Raw genomic sequence first — 15,240 nt, 5'->3', positions numbered from 1 at the left:
ACATTAAATGGGGATTTAATTATGTTATGTTACAGTAAATCCGCATACCAAAGGTGCCTTTTTCTCATACGCCATATATATGTATATATATATATGTATATATATATATGTATATATATATATATATATATATATATATATATATATCCACGCACTTAGATTTGTGTTATTGATTAAATTAATCCAATGCAAATAAACTTACCTTGCCTTGATTTACATTTTTGGCAGAAATCGACAAACCAATAAAAACTAAATTGAAAAATGTTCTTGTATGCCCCAGGCAATAAGGTATAGCATGCCAAATGCACAGTTTTTTCTTAGATTAAAACTGGCATTTTTCTCTTATTTCCCGTCATCAGAAGTCAGTGCCTTCTAAAGTCATATAATACTGACTTTATGCTCGCTAACACTTATTTTACAATATTTCTCTAAGAAGTTGTTTTACTGTATCATCTGTCCTTCAAAGTGTTTCTAACTTATGCCTCCCTTGAGTCATTCTTGACTCATCTGTCTTTGGACTGTTTATTTTTTCCCCTGCACCCATATCATCCTTCCTTCCCTCTCTCCTCCTAATCTTGTCTCTCCTCTGTTCTTCTCCCCAATGTACATCTCTTATCCTTCCTTCTATCCCTGCCTTATAAATAATTGATAGCCCGTCTTTCCTTAGCCTTGTGTAGCTAAAGGGCGAGTGAAGTCCTGAGGACAACATCAATGCTAAGCCACAAGTGCAGTCATTTCTTGTCTCTATGCAGCAGTTTTGCAGGAGTCACTCTTAACTAATGACCAGCTTAGATTTAACGTGAGAAAGTTTATTCCTGTTTGAAAAGAGTAGAACCTGAGAACTTCTAGCTTCGTTAAGACTTCTAAAACTTACTAGTTCTTCTTTTAGATTTTACCTTTCAAGGGTTAAAAAAGCTAGTCATTTGTCACTATTTAACCCGATCTTCTGCCTCTTCTTTTCTCAGTGCAACTACGGTACTAGCCATATTTCAATCCAAATGTGATGTGAATTTTTAGCAAACTTTCAAAAATTGTTGAAAAAAATTAAAGTTTTAACAAGATATGTTTCCATCCATTGAAGTGAATTAAGGAGGCCATGCAAAGCGTAATATCGTTATATTACGTCACGTTACCCTTGACTGAACTAAACAGGAAGTAGAGTTAGAGATTTCAATAGATCAGAACCTATTCAAAAAAGGTCCCTGAGAAATACCCTTAACCTTGGAATGCTTGCTGTGCTCTACATAGTGTGACAGCAAACTGCTCCCTCAGTATTTGGTCAAATTACAAATTTCCCCATGGTGGGATGGTAAAATAATATTTCTTTTACTCTGTCCAAATTTCTACTCTCTGGTCCTCTTTTTTTTCCTCACTTGTCCATTCATATTCCTTCACCTCTTTTCCACTCTTATTGTTACTCTGGGTTACTGATCTTACATACTCTAAATCCTCCCTATCCATAAAGCTGTTTCAATAACGTCATGGCTCCACTTGGATCCCTCTCATTCGTTGAAGCTCATGTACTCTGTCTTGCTAAGGCTGTCCATTCCTTTTCTTTAAGGCAAACTTCCAACTCTATAGATTTTCCTCCACCTGTTCCCTTCTCCCACCAGAGATCAGAGTGTCATCTGCAAACACCATTGTCCATTGAAAATCCTGTCTAACCTCATCTGTCAACCTGTCCATCACAACAGAAAACAAGACAGGACTCAGAGCCAAACGTTGATGCAGTCTCACTTCAACCTTAAACTCCTCTGTCACATCTACAGCACACTTCACCACTGTCTTGCCTCTCCCATTCATTTCCTACTCTTCCCTAAAGGAATGTCTACATTATCAGATTGACTCACACAAAACTAATTCTCTGCAGACATCTTGCCATATGCTTTCACAAGATCTATAAAATCACATTGTAGCTATGCTGACCTTGTGTGTTCTTTGTCATGTGTCTTCTGTCTAGTTGTTTTAACAACTATCTCACCCAAAGTTCCCCACTGTGGGACACTAAATGCCTTTTCTAACTGCATGTCATCAGGATTGACTATCTTTCAATTCTTCATCTTTTTTAATGACTTCCTTACCTCATTCTTACTTATCCGTGCTACTTCCTCGTCCACATTGTTCAATCCTTCTGCTTTATGTTCTTTGTAATTTTCTCAACTTTTTAATGACTCCCCATTCCTGTTCTTTGGGTTCAATTTGCATGTTTACTGTCCACAGTCTTTGTTCTGGTGTTTTCTTTTGAGTATTCAGTTTTACTTTGCTTGATGTTTTCTAGTTTTATTGGTTAAATTTTTATTTTGTTGTGTTTTTGGATATATTTGAGTTCTTATGCATTTATTTGTTGCCCTCTGTTGCCCTTTTGTGCTGATCTCCTTTTTCCTAGCTCCTTTCTGGATTCCTCTCTTCACACCTGCTCCCAATCTGCTTGTTAGTCCTCTCTTTGTTCAGTCTACCATAAATACTCTCCTTGTGCAGTTCCTCAGTGCTGGTTCCTCGTCTTACTTCGTCTTACCTCGTCTTATCCTTGCTCCTCATGATTGTTTTCCCGTGATGTCTCCATGGTTCTGGTTTGTTTTACATTTTTCATGTTGGGTTTTTGGATTCCTGCCTCAGTTGTTTGTGAACATTCAATCAAACCTTCAAGAAACTCACCTCTGCCTCCCTGCCTCTGCATTTGGGTCCTCTAACCTCAACCAAACCCTGACAGTTTACTAAGCCAAAATAAGGCTTTGTTTGGTTTACTCTATAAAGTTTGGAACTCAAGGCTAATTCTGACATTTTGAATTGAAAAAGCTTCCTGGATGGAAAGCGAGATGTCTTCAAACTTGGAAAACAAAGTCCAGAGGATTGTTTTTTTTAACTTTTTTGGAAATTTGTAAGGAATTTCTTCAAGTTTTCCATCCCAATTATTAGACCTTTCAGTACCTTTCCATCTTCATCCTTAATCACCTGATGAACATACTTCCAATGTCACTCTCTGCCTTGCCAACCTGTACTTTATTTTTTTCACTCTTTAAACTAAACATAGCAGCTAAAGGTATATTTCTCCACCTTAAATTTTTTCCAAGAATTTTGAAAACTCTTTTTTAAAAGAATTTAAAAAGCTATTGATAAATACAAGCCACTTTCTAAAAAGGAATAAGCAAGGATTTAGATAACAGAGAAAATATCGCCACCTCCATAAATAGAAATTGATAAATGAAAGAACAGAATTAATTTATTCCACACAATCCAGTAAAATTGTTCATTACAAATTTAAACAGTATGGAAAATATATTATATAATTAATGATATATTTGATTACATGGTATGAACAGTTCAGTGATTTATGTCTTAACACTAGAACTTCTACGGAGGGGTCAATTTACCTTTTTACCTAAAAGCCCTACAAGAGGGTCATTTGTTCCTTTGGACCTCCTGCGGACACTCCTTTTGTTGTGGAAATGTGGCTGTTAGCAGCTCATAGCTGTCACTTGAGTCACAGAGNTTAAAGGGGTATAAAGTAGTGAAACTCATTTAATCATATCCCTTCTTCTCTCCACAGTTCTAAACAACAATCTTCTGATTCCTGATTTACTAATCAGTCCACAGTTTTCTGAAATGAATGAAAATGCAAATTCACAAATAACAGAACAAACAAATAAACTACAAAAGCACACATAAAAGAATAAAGTAATACTGCAGCCTCTTTCTTATTAAGTAAATAACTCAAGTGGTTTGAAACACAAATTAACACCTAAACCCAAGCCATCATTTATCATAATAATAATAATAATAATTTTTATTATCTTTTTGCAGTAGATATCTGTAGATTTAGATAATCAAGTGTAGATATTGAGTATGTTGCTTTCTTATCAGCTTTTTTTTATCATAAGTTTTAACCTTTAGCAAAATTATGTATCTTAAATGAGGCCAAGACCATCAATAGCTGAAATGATAACATTCCATTAAATACTAACTATTTTATGCCACAAACACTCTGGAGAATTTAAAAAAAAGAATAACTTAATTAAAAATTACTCTATTTGGATTGTTAGAATCCATTCCCAGCTGGATCTTTCAGCAAGGGAGATTACTTAGTCCTTATATAGTGGATCACATGTGAATGCACCAGACCTAAAAACTGCAGGTATATATATATATATATTTATGCATGTTGTAACTGAGGAAGATGGAGGCCAACTCAAGACAGACTAATAGATAATTTAACAACTTATTTAATACCTTTCATTCATAAGTATTCTTGTTTTTTTCCTTTTAATTTCTATAGTCACTGATTTATGTTAACTGAACAGATAAAGCTAATTAAATCTGCATATAAGATTTATCTCTTTCCAATCAAATAAATGAATTAAATGAGCCAGCTGTGTGAAACAACTTTCTAGTCGTTTAATGATTTTTGTAGTAAATTGAGCAAAGTTTCCACCAGAAGGCTCAACATTATTAATGTCACAGAATGTTATGGAATTTAGTTTTCCAAGGTTCATAATGTCCATTTGATTGATCAAAACTTTCACAGCATTATTCAACGTGTCACAGCACAGTGTCAGTTTAAAAGTGCTTCATTTTAACACAGTTTCAGATGACCATAGTGATATCTGTGCTCCATGATGGAAAGCAAAGCAGTTGCAATTATAGCGGTTTCATTAAACTCAAAGATGAGGGCATGTTATTGAGGGTTATGTTATTGTTGGTTTTTAATTTGTAGTAATTAATAGAATTAAGTCTGTTTGGGAAGTAGTTTGAAATGATATGAAATCTCCTGGAAAATATAATACAGGAGAGGAAACCTTTTCCTAAACCAAACACAAGAAGTTGTAGACACATGATTGCTAAACACTGTGATCTCACATGAGCAAATATATGCAAGTATTTTAATCATTCATTATTTACATTCTTGTTCTCTTGCTCGCTGTCTGCTTTGCCGTTCCCTGCAGTGACTCTGTGTTATTTGGCACATTGCTTTTTATTTGGGGAATCCTGACATAACCATGACCCACTTATGAAAAAACATATTGCTTTCTGAACAGAAACGTCAGCTCTTTTTTATTGAGGATCTGCAGCTAAAAGGCTCGTGTTGTTCAACGGCATTAGATCCTGTCAGATATAACAATGCATTTTGAAAGCATGAACCTGAATATGAGCTGTGGGGGAGCAGTTATTTCTATTATAAAACAGCAAAACTCTATTATTTTAAACTAGTAGAGGTCAGTTTTGTTGATGCTTGATGATATCACCTTACAAATTTGCACAAGACCAAGCCTTTTGTGTGTATTTGGAACTTTTTTCCACACCATTTATGCATGCTGATAAATCTATCAATTTGAATGAGTGTATTTTTGAAGAAATTGTCAGGCAGTTTCTGAATGTAATCAGGTTCACCCCGTGACGCTCCTTACACCTACGATTTGTTTTTGACGACTTAAAAGCTTACAGGAAAATCTGGTTTTGTTAACTGTTATCTTGTTTGTTTAGTTTCACAGGGCCAATTTGTGGGTTCAAACAAAACCCACATTGAGGTGTATTTATCTGCTTTAATCAAACAGCCGCTAAACAACATCCCATAAAATCGAGTTTGGTCCCAGACTTCTAACCTTGATTTATTTGTTCTAACACAACATGAAAATTTTAAATTCTTTACCTGTTAGCATATTGTAGCCAACTGCTATTTTTCTCTCGGGTTACTGGATTAAGATCAAAATATTAGAGTTAAAGCTCACAAATGTTCCATGTTTTGATGAGAAGCAGCAATGTAATCACAATTTAACCTTTTTCCATAACAATAAAATGCCTTGTGCATATTATTTGGCTAAATGCAACTTTATATATATAAATACTAATAGATCTTATACACTGCTTTGATTAGTTTCTATTAGTTCCCCTTCTAGCAGATGGCACTGTACTTTTTGTCACCACTTTAGTCGAAACCACTTGCTGCCACAAAAAAAAGTCAAATAATAACATCTAATACAACTCAAGCAGATGCAATACTGATGTTTGTTAAGTTTTCTCTCTAAAGCAGCTCTTTCTATCTCACCTTGTTTCCCCCAGATTGATCACTACGCTCAGAGGGATTTGAAGAAGGGCCTGCAGCTTTTCGGGACTGAAGGCAATGTTGGTTTGACCAACGCCTGGATGATCGTACAAACTGATGTAAGATGTGAAATGTCTTAACTGAGTGCATGAGATTGTTGGGTGATAAAACACTTAAGTCATCCTGCATAAAATACTTGCAGACCATTCAATATTAAACTTGGCACCATTTAGCTACATAAGCTAGAGACTTGCTGTCACAAGCTGAGATACTTGAAATTTTGTGTGCATTATTCATGTGACAAGGGTTGTTTTTACTTCGTGACATTGTTTTACTTTTGAGTAGTGACACACTGAAAAAACATTTTACAATGCATGTCCACATGGTGTGTATATTTATAGTATAATTTGACTAAACATCTAAAATCACACATCAGTGTTTAAATGCAAGTTTTTGAGTATAAAAAGGAGACTTTGATTAGTAATTTTAAAACTAATCCCGCTGCTATTATGACATGTCATTAACAATTCAGGTAAAAAAAAGAAAATATTGATTTCTGCAACTACAAAAAAACTAGAAACTGTGTTTACATGGTTGCAAGGTGTTCACCACCTTAAACTAATGCAATAAACTGCAATAAAACACCTTTCAATATTGTTTTAATCCTCAGCCTTCATGAGTTCATGGCTGTAAACAGTTATAGTAATTGTGATTATTCTGAAAAAATAAAAATAAAAATTTGGCCATACTAATAAGAATTTCTTGGCATTTGCATCTTTTAGTTTGTGCGAAGAATGAAAACAATTATAGAATATGATATTTTATTGTTAAAATAAGAGTCAAGAGATTTCAAAAATAACACTGCATCATATATCAGACTGTCACTAACCAACAGTAAGTATGGGACAACAATGAATTAAAGAAACCAGACATTTCTCAATATCAATGAAAAACTGAGTCTAGTAGTAAATTGGCTACTAGGCGTGTTGAACATGTGACAAGAAGGTTCTATATTAAAATTTCAAATGCATGTATGTTTGGGTCAAAAACAAAACTGTGCATCGCCTAAAGGAGTCCATACCTATAGCTACAAATCTGGCCTCTGCTGTTTCAGTAGAAAATTTACAGATAATCTGGGATTACATTTGTGCCCTGATATAACTCAAAATCGATTGCAGAATTTGCTTAGAACAGAAAAATTAAAGCTTTCACTGGAAGGGGAGGGTATCAAGACATGTCTTTAGATCATAATTTGATAGTGCTCGAGAATTTTAGCTAGGTAGACTAACCAAATATTATCAAGTCAAGATAGGAGATGCTGATGGATCCATAATTACAAAGACTGCATCATTAAATTAAGTCAAACTGATTAACTTTTATATTGTTATACCTTTTTTTTTTCTTCCTAATATACTTGTTTGCTTCTTAACTATAATAAGAATGCCATTTTTTTCTTTGAAAAAGTCTAACAGGAGTGCACACTTTGAGAACCTCTGTACACATGTGACAGTAGTTAGGCTTTTTGTGCATTCATTATCTAAGAAGCCTGGTGAAAAGCAGGCAGGGAAAAATGACACAAACATTACAAAGCTAATCTCTGTTTCCAGCTCTAACTTTGATGTGCTTTTTCCATTGTGTTTTTTTTTTTATTCCTCTGCAAATAACACACAATATGAGAAGCCTTGATTGGGAATTAAGGTGGATGCTCCATGTAAAAGAAAAAGCCCTCAGGGAGAATTCAAATGATAGATTGTGCACCTCAGGGCTCTTGGATACGTTGCTATGGTTTGTAGCTTTATTTCATTAACCAAGCTTCGGCTCTTTATTGTGTTCACACATGCAGTCAAGTCTCTGGTAGGTTTATTGTTTGTATTTTAGTTAGTGTATGCAGCGAATGTACAGACATAAATGATGGTAGTGGAATCTATTGCTATGCAAATAAATGCAGGTCTGCATTGCTATGAGCGGATGATAACCTGCAGGGTTCTTCAGGATGAACAGAATTTACATGAACAAGCTATGGTTTGAAAGTGTAGATAACTGTGAGCGTGTGCTTTTATCCTCGCAAGATCAGTGCAACTTTCTGCTGGAGAGGAAGACCATTAAAAGGCAGGTCTCATTCTGGTACTCCCTTCCTCCCAGACGTCTTTCATTCATGCTGAGTCACTGAATGAGTAATCAGACACATGTCCTCGGACCAAAGGACACCTTGAATAGCATTTTAAGCCACTCACAGGAAGTGTATTTACAATTGAACTGATATTTACAAACACAGTATATCAATTAGATGCATAACCTTTTTCATTTTTTTGCTTACACTGTGATGTAAAACCTGACTTACCTTTTTCTGCTATAGGTTAATTAGGATTACCAAAGGTATTGCTTTGAAGCTGGCACACTGAATTGGCTTAGAAGGAATCCTATCAGACCGCAGTTTCCCAGCTTCCTTGTCTCCAACACCAGGTTTCGGATCATTTGGATGAGTTGAAATTCTGCTCATCATCACAATTAGACATCCAGGACAGTAATGTTCTGATAAACAGCAAGACCTGCAGTCACCCTTGTATCCCTGATATTGGTATTGTGTAAGCAGGCTTCACTACACACCATTAGTGACAGAGCCAAGGCTTCCAGTAAAGCGTAGTGCGTGTGGCTGTTTTTACAAGTATTTAGGCCTATTAGACCAGAGACACCACTGCTATTTATATGCACTGCTCAACAGAAATATGACAGCTGTTTATATAAAGATTGTAACAATACCCAAAAGAGTTTTCATTGCAGCACTTTATGTACTGTAGCTCCTAACTCAATAGCAAATGTTGCAGTTAAGCATTTGAAGGGCGATTGTTAAATAACATAAATCTCATTCAGATGGGCTTTTTATTGCAGCTGGTGTCTTCAACCACTGGAACTTAGTTTCAAAAGTTTGTGCAGCATGTCAAATGTCCAACTTAAGGGTGAAATGCACTAGATTGAGGATATATCAAGAAGTTGAAATCCATTATCAGAATTTTTAAGACTTGGCAAGCTAGTGCCACTTCTCTAACTGCAAGAGCTTAAAATACAGTATATTAAAAATAAAGACCCAGGGGAATACTCTGAAGCAGTTATCTTTTGTAACAGACAGAAAATGGATGAATGATAATATTTGAAGGAAGGCAACCTATTCTGTAAAACAGACAATAAAGAGGTGAGAAATGCAGCCAGATCAAACCCTAAGTGAGGCATCAAAACAGCAAAAGTGTCCTCCAAAAGGACTGAAGACAACCTTATATCAAGAAGACATAGCATTTGAAATTTTCAGGGGTAGCAAAGGTCCATCAACATCTGCAAATACGTTGCTGGTTTAAAAGCTTAACCAGTCTCTTACCTGATTCAAAAAATCCAAATGGAAACAGCTTTCCCAAAGCAAACCTTGCAGATCAGACATTTAACCTTCAGTCAGAGGAAGTTAAGAACTGTTAATGCCACAAATGCCCCTGGACTAGGTGGGATTGAGTGCTAGGTGCTATGAGATTGTGCTCGACAGCTGGCTAGGATCCTCATTGACACTTTTAATCTTTCACTATCACACACCATTGTACACCTGCTTCTTTTTAATCCTCAACCCTTATCCCAGTGCCAAAGCAGACAAACATCACTTCACTCAATGACTACAGCCTCTTACATCTGGAGTGTTCAAGTGTTTTGAAAGGCTGGTTCCAGGTCACCTTAAATCATCTCTGCCCCTCTCACTTGACCCTCAGAAGTATTCATGCAATAAAGATACATAGGATTCCAAAAACAAAGCCCTACACTTTGCTCTGACAAAAAAAACTGAATACACTGTATGTGTTTCTCTGGTGTGAATAAGAAATGTAGAGATTTAAATGTTATTGGTTGGTGTTCTTTGAAGGAAAGTTATTGAAAATCTTTTAATATGCGATATATATAATAAATCATTGATGATTCTTTGGATTTTGGTTTGGTTGATGCATTCAAAATGGTTGATCATTTTGTTGTATGTTCAATTTTTTAAAAGTTAAGATACAAGTATAACACCTTTCTTCTATTTAACAGTTTGAAGATTTTGCCCATGTAGAGGATGAACAGTCTGATTTGGTGTATAAGTTTAACTGTTTCAAAAAAATTAACCATTCAAATCTTAATCTTAATCTGTTGGTACAAAAAGTTTCTACCATCCGATTACAAAACACGAAGAGTGTTTGTGTAGAGTGACTGTGTAGAGCTGTCAGTTACTTTAAGCGTGGAATTTGGTGAACTAGTGCCCCTATCGGCTAAAAGTTACACAGTGTTGCCTTAAGTTATTTCAATATTTTTTATTATGCAACAGAAATGAGCTGTGTGATGCATAAAGGCTTTATGGACATATTTCCCCCTAATAAACTCAAATGTTGTGAATTAACCAGGAGTTTCCAACATCATGAAACCATCATCTGGGTCTTCCCCAAATTACATTTAGGCAAATAATACAAAGAGCTTCTGTCTTTAAAGTATAAAATTCTGTCTTTAAAGTATAAAAATCTCATTTAATCTTCTGCCATTTAGCAAATGATTATATGATTCTTCTGTAGGTTTTAAATAAATATGTGGGCTGTTGCCCTTGGTGTTTAAAGTTGGTTAAATCTAAACAACTTTATAAAGAGTCCGAATCCCAATATTTATTTTCAAGCTCAGCAGGGAACTTATGAATTTTAGCTCTGTTTTTTTGATAAATTGCTGAGCAATTCACCAAGTGGGTAAGCAAGTTCTAAATGAACACAACGTTGCAATTCTGTGCACGCTGTGCATTTGGGAATGGCTCTGACAGCAATACTCCTGGATCAGGGACACTTTATCATTTCACTGATGAAGTGCATTTTGTAGAAAGTCATGTCTTCTTATCAAAAATCTATAGTAATTACAAAGAGGAAGGATGTGGGAATAAGCAGGAGACAAGAAGGTTTTGAAAAATAATGCAGCAGCAGTAGGGGACTATGTCAGACGTGTTTTGCAAATAAATACATTAAAACAATTGTTTCATATTGTAGATAGGAGTTTAAAAATGTTGGAACCCACTCATTTTTCAGCTTGTTTGTTAAGATTCAGGAGGAATTTAGAGTAGTTATAATGATATCTCATACATCTTGATGCTGTTTATTCTGCAGTTTCGCTGCTGTGGAGTCACCAACCATACAGACTGGTTTGAGGTTTATAATGCCACTCGAGTGCCAGACTCTTGCTGCCTGGAGTACAGTGACAACTGTGGACTGGACAACCCAGGAACTTGGTGGACTGCTGTAAGTTGGGACAAAAAAATCAAAGTACTTATTTAAAATAAAATGCATTTTTTTTCTGTAACAGTATATAACGATTATAGTTTAGTTTTTTAGTTTTAACGATTATAGTTTTCTAATCTTAACCACATATGCCTCAGAGATATTCCCAGAAGGTCTATGTGCTTTTTTTCATCTGGGTCTTTATATACAAATTAACAGTAAGATAATGCAGTTTGAATTTTGAAATTAATTATGTTTAGGAATTGAGGTCACTGCTTAGTTGAGCAGCGGGTAGCACTGCTGCCTTGCAGCAAGAAGATTCTTTCTGCATGGAATTTGCATGTTCTCCCTGGGCATGCATTAGTTCTCTCCGGGTACTCTGGCTTCCTCCCACAGTCAAAAACATGACTCTCGGGTTAATTGGCTTCTCTAAATTCTTCTCAGGTGTGAGTGTGTGTGTTTGAATGGTTGTTTTTCCTGTTTGTCTTGCCCTGCGATGGACTGACGACCTGTCCAGGGTATACCCTGCCTCTCGCCCTGTAGACAGCTGGAGATGGGCACCAGCAGCTCTTGCGGCCCCCCTTGGGATAAGCATGACAGAAAATGGATGGATGGACTGTATAGGTATTGCTTTGGTAGAAATTATATAAAGTTTAAACCAACTTTCGGGAGTTAGAAGAAATAAAATCCTCAAAGCTGGACAAAATATGCTTCGTGCTGTTTTTCGGCCACATATAGTTTATTAAGTTGGGAGTATCGACTCCACATGANTTCAGGAGGAATTTAGAGTAGTTATAATGATATCTCATACATCTTGATGCTGTTTATTCTGCAGTTTCGCTGCTGTGGAGTCACCAACCATACAGACTGGTTTGAGGTTTATAATGCCACTCGAGTGCCAGACTCTTGCTGCCTGGAGTACAGTGACAACTGTGGACTGGACAACCCAGGAACTTGGTGGACTGCTGTAAGTTGGGACAAAAAAATCAAAGTACTTATTTAAAATAAAATGCATTTTTTTTCTGTAACAGTATATAACGATTATAGTTTAGTTTTTTAGTTTTAACGATTATAGTTTTCTAATCTTAACCACATATGCCTCAGAGATATTCCCAGAAGGTCTATGTGTTTTTTTTCATCTGGGTCTTTATATACAAATTAACAGTAAGATAATGCAGTTTGAATTTTGAAATTAATTATGTTTAGGAATTGAGGTCACTGCTTAGTTGAGCAGCGGGTAGCACTGCTGCCTTGCAGCAAGAAGATTCTTTCTGCATGGAATTTGCATGTTCTCCCTGGGCATGCATTAGTTCTCTCCGGGTACTCTGGCTTCCTCCCACAGTCAAAAACATGACTCTCGGGTTAATTGGCTTCTCTAAATTCTTCTCAGGTGTGAGTGTGTGTGTTTGAATGGTTGTTTTTCCTGTTTGTCTTGCCCTGCGATGGACTGACGACCTGTCCAGGGTATACCCTGCCTCTCGCCCTGTAGACAGCTGGAGATGGGCACCAGCAGCTCTTGCGGCCCCCCTTGGGATAAGCATGACAGAAAATGGATGGATGGACTGTATAGGTATTGCTTTGGTAGAAATTATATAAAGTTTAAACCAACTTTCGGGAGTTAGAAGAAATAAAATCCTCAAAGCTGGACAAAATATGCTTCGTGCTGTTTTTCGGCCACATATAGTTTATTAAGTTGGGAGTATCGACTCCACATGAGTCACAGACACCGAGCTAACCACACAAAGTCAGATTCCAGAGCAGTTCCTATTGAAAACCATGTGAGAGGTTTAAACACAGCATAACTGTCTCACAGCGATCTCATTGGTGTGCTGAAGTTGGTGTAACTAAACATCAGGCAGCAGGTCTTCCTGGTACTACATGCCACCCAATATTTGCAGGTTCACAGGACCAGATGATAATTTCATCCCTTACCAAAAAGTGTTTAAAAGTGTTTTCTGCTTCTACATGTTGAGCTTGGTCCATTCCACATGAGACCCCCTAGAGTTAACCAGGTAAAAGTCGCTTGAGGCAGAGTTACGGGGAAGGATTGGGGATCTCATGCTGCACCTGACCAGAGGCCACTCTCTATCCACCATCATAGAGTTCTTCAAACCAACTCACCACTGGATTTACTACAAATGTGCATGGAGGGGTCTTCAGCTAAAAGGATATCAAGCTTGATATCATGTTGTCCACATGAATGAGCTTCCAGGATATTCACATAATTTTGAAAACAAAATGACTTTTTTGTTTACCTGTTCAATGGTGGCTCTTTCTGCCCACTGCCAGCTAACTCAGAAACAACTAATTGTCCTTATTTCTTGAATAAGCAAAATCCCTCATGTGAAACTCTAAATAGTATCAGCACTGATAGCCAATAAAACATACATGAGTGCTGCTTCCAGACAAACTTCTCTTTGATTGGTCATAGCATCATGCCCATGTTGCATTTACCAAAGCTGGGAGATTATACTTCTTTGTATAATTTAATATCATAGGACGGATCAATACATTTCTTATTTCCCGAGAGACAAAAAAAGATTGATTGATTATAATCATTCTTGGCTAGAGCTGGGAATAATCAAGCCAGGTTACGCCACTGGCTGAATCCCATTTCACCCTGTAATTCATGGACTCCAAAACTGGACTCCTACTTATTAGTGTACTTTTAATAGAATTGCTAGATGGAAGTGCAAAAAGTAAAAAAAACAAAACAGTTTTTATGACATTCTGTTGTTACTTTAATATGAAAGCAATTATATGCTGTTTTCCTGACAAGATAATTTAACCTCGGTCCTATGGACCAAATAGAGAGATTATGTAAAAAGTATATGATGAAAAGCAGCAGCAGCCTATTTAAGTTGAAGAAGGAAAACAAAGTAAGACTGTAATGGATCTATATTGGTGGCTGGAGTCTAGCCAAAATAACAGTGACGTGTTTAAATTACTAAGCAATGAGTGTGGTCACAAGGATATAGTGGGTCAGTAGAAAAACGTGAACTAAGCAGTCGACATGAATACCAGCATGGACGGGAATTAGGCTTTTTGTTCTCACTAAGCAAGGAGATTGACTTTCTCCCTGCTTTTTCTTTATTCTATATTAATACAATACAGGAGCAATACTCCCAAAAAAAAACAACTATTCCCAGCCTGCCTGACAGTGTTTGGCTAGGTCTGAAAATCTCTGTCTGAAAGAAAACTGAAGGTGTGAATTTTCTCATTCTACCAGTATATAGAGCAGCGCCACAATAGTAGCTGATATGCTCATTAAAATAGTTGAGACTGAGTATGTTAAACTAAAAGAAAAAAAAACTATCTGTCACAAGAAAAGCCTGGTGTTTTAAACAGCATGGTACATGGAGAGCATCTGCTTTCCCACCTATGAAACTCAGCTCATCCTCCCATTACCATTATGCCTCATATAAAGCAATACAAAACAATTACAATGAAACAATTGCACCATCAACTAGCAAACAGCACAAAGTTATGTAGCAGTAGCAAAACTCAAAAGAAGATAATCTAGTGCAGTGGTTTTAAATCCTGGTCCTCAAAGCTCAATGTTCTGCATTTTTTAGATGTTTCCCAACTTTAACAGGCCGGATCCAGATGACTGCACTCCAGCAAAACCTGATAACATGCTTTCAATAGATATCAGCTGTGTGAAAGCTGGAAAACATCAAGCAGGGCAGTGTGCCCTGAGGACCAGGGTCAGTTGTAGTAAAATGAGACCAAAAGCTAAATGTTTTCACCTATATGTTGTTCTGCTCAAAGAGAAAAAAAAAGAGGACTGCACCACGAAGCAGGATTACTGGGTTAGCGAGGTAAATTCAGGTTTAACCCTGTCGTTCCGGTATATAGAAGTTGGATTCTTTTGTAGGGATATATATATATATATATATATATATATATATATATATATATATATATATATATATATATATATAT

General features: G+C 36.3%; 1 protein-coding gene across 1 annotated transcript in view; it reads left to right on the top strand.

Annotated features, from left to right (window-relative positions):
* tspan4 (tetraspanin 4) overlaps nucleotides 1-15,240 on the top strand; it is a 169,284-nt gene that overhangs the window by 129,316 nt on the left and 24,728 nt on the right. Inside the window, exons 4-5 of the mRNA XM_015391053.1 lie at nucleotides 6,055-6,156; nucleotides 11,185-11,316. Coding sequence (XP_015246539.1) covers nucleotides 6,055-6,156; nucleotides 11,185-11,316 — 234 coding nt within the window. The remainder of the gene's footprint in view (nucleotides 1-6,054; nucleotides 6,157-11,184; nucleotides 11,317-15,240) is intronic.

Source organism: Cyprinodon variegatus, unplaced genomic scaffold (genome assembly GCF_000732505.1).
Source record: "Cyprinodon variegatus isolate N-32 unplaced genomic scaffold, C_variegatus-1.0 Scaffold22, whole genome shotgun sequence".
Classification (NCBI taxonomy): Eukaryota; Metazoa; Chordata; class Actinopteri; order Cyprinodontiformes; family Cyprinodontidae; genus Cyprinodon; species Cyprinodon variegatus.
The sequence above is the reverse complement of the archived record's forward strand: the minus strand, read 5'-3'. Positions and strand labels throughout refer to the sequence as shown.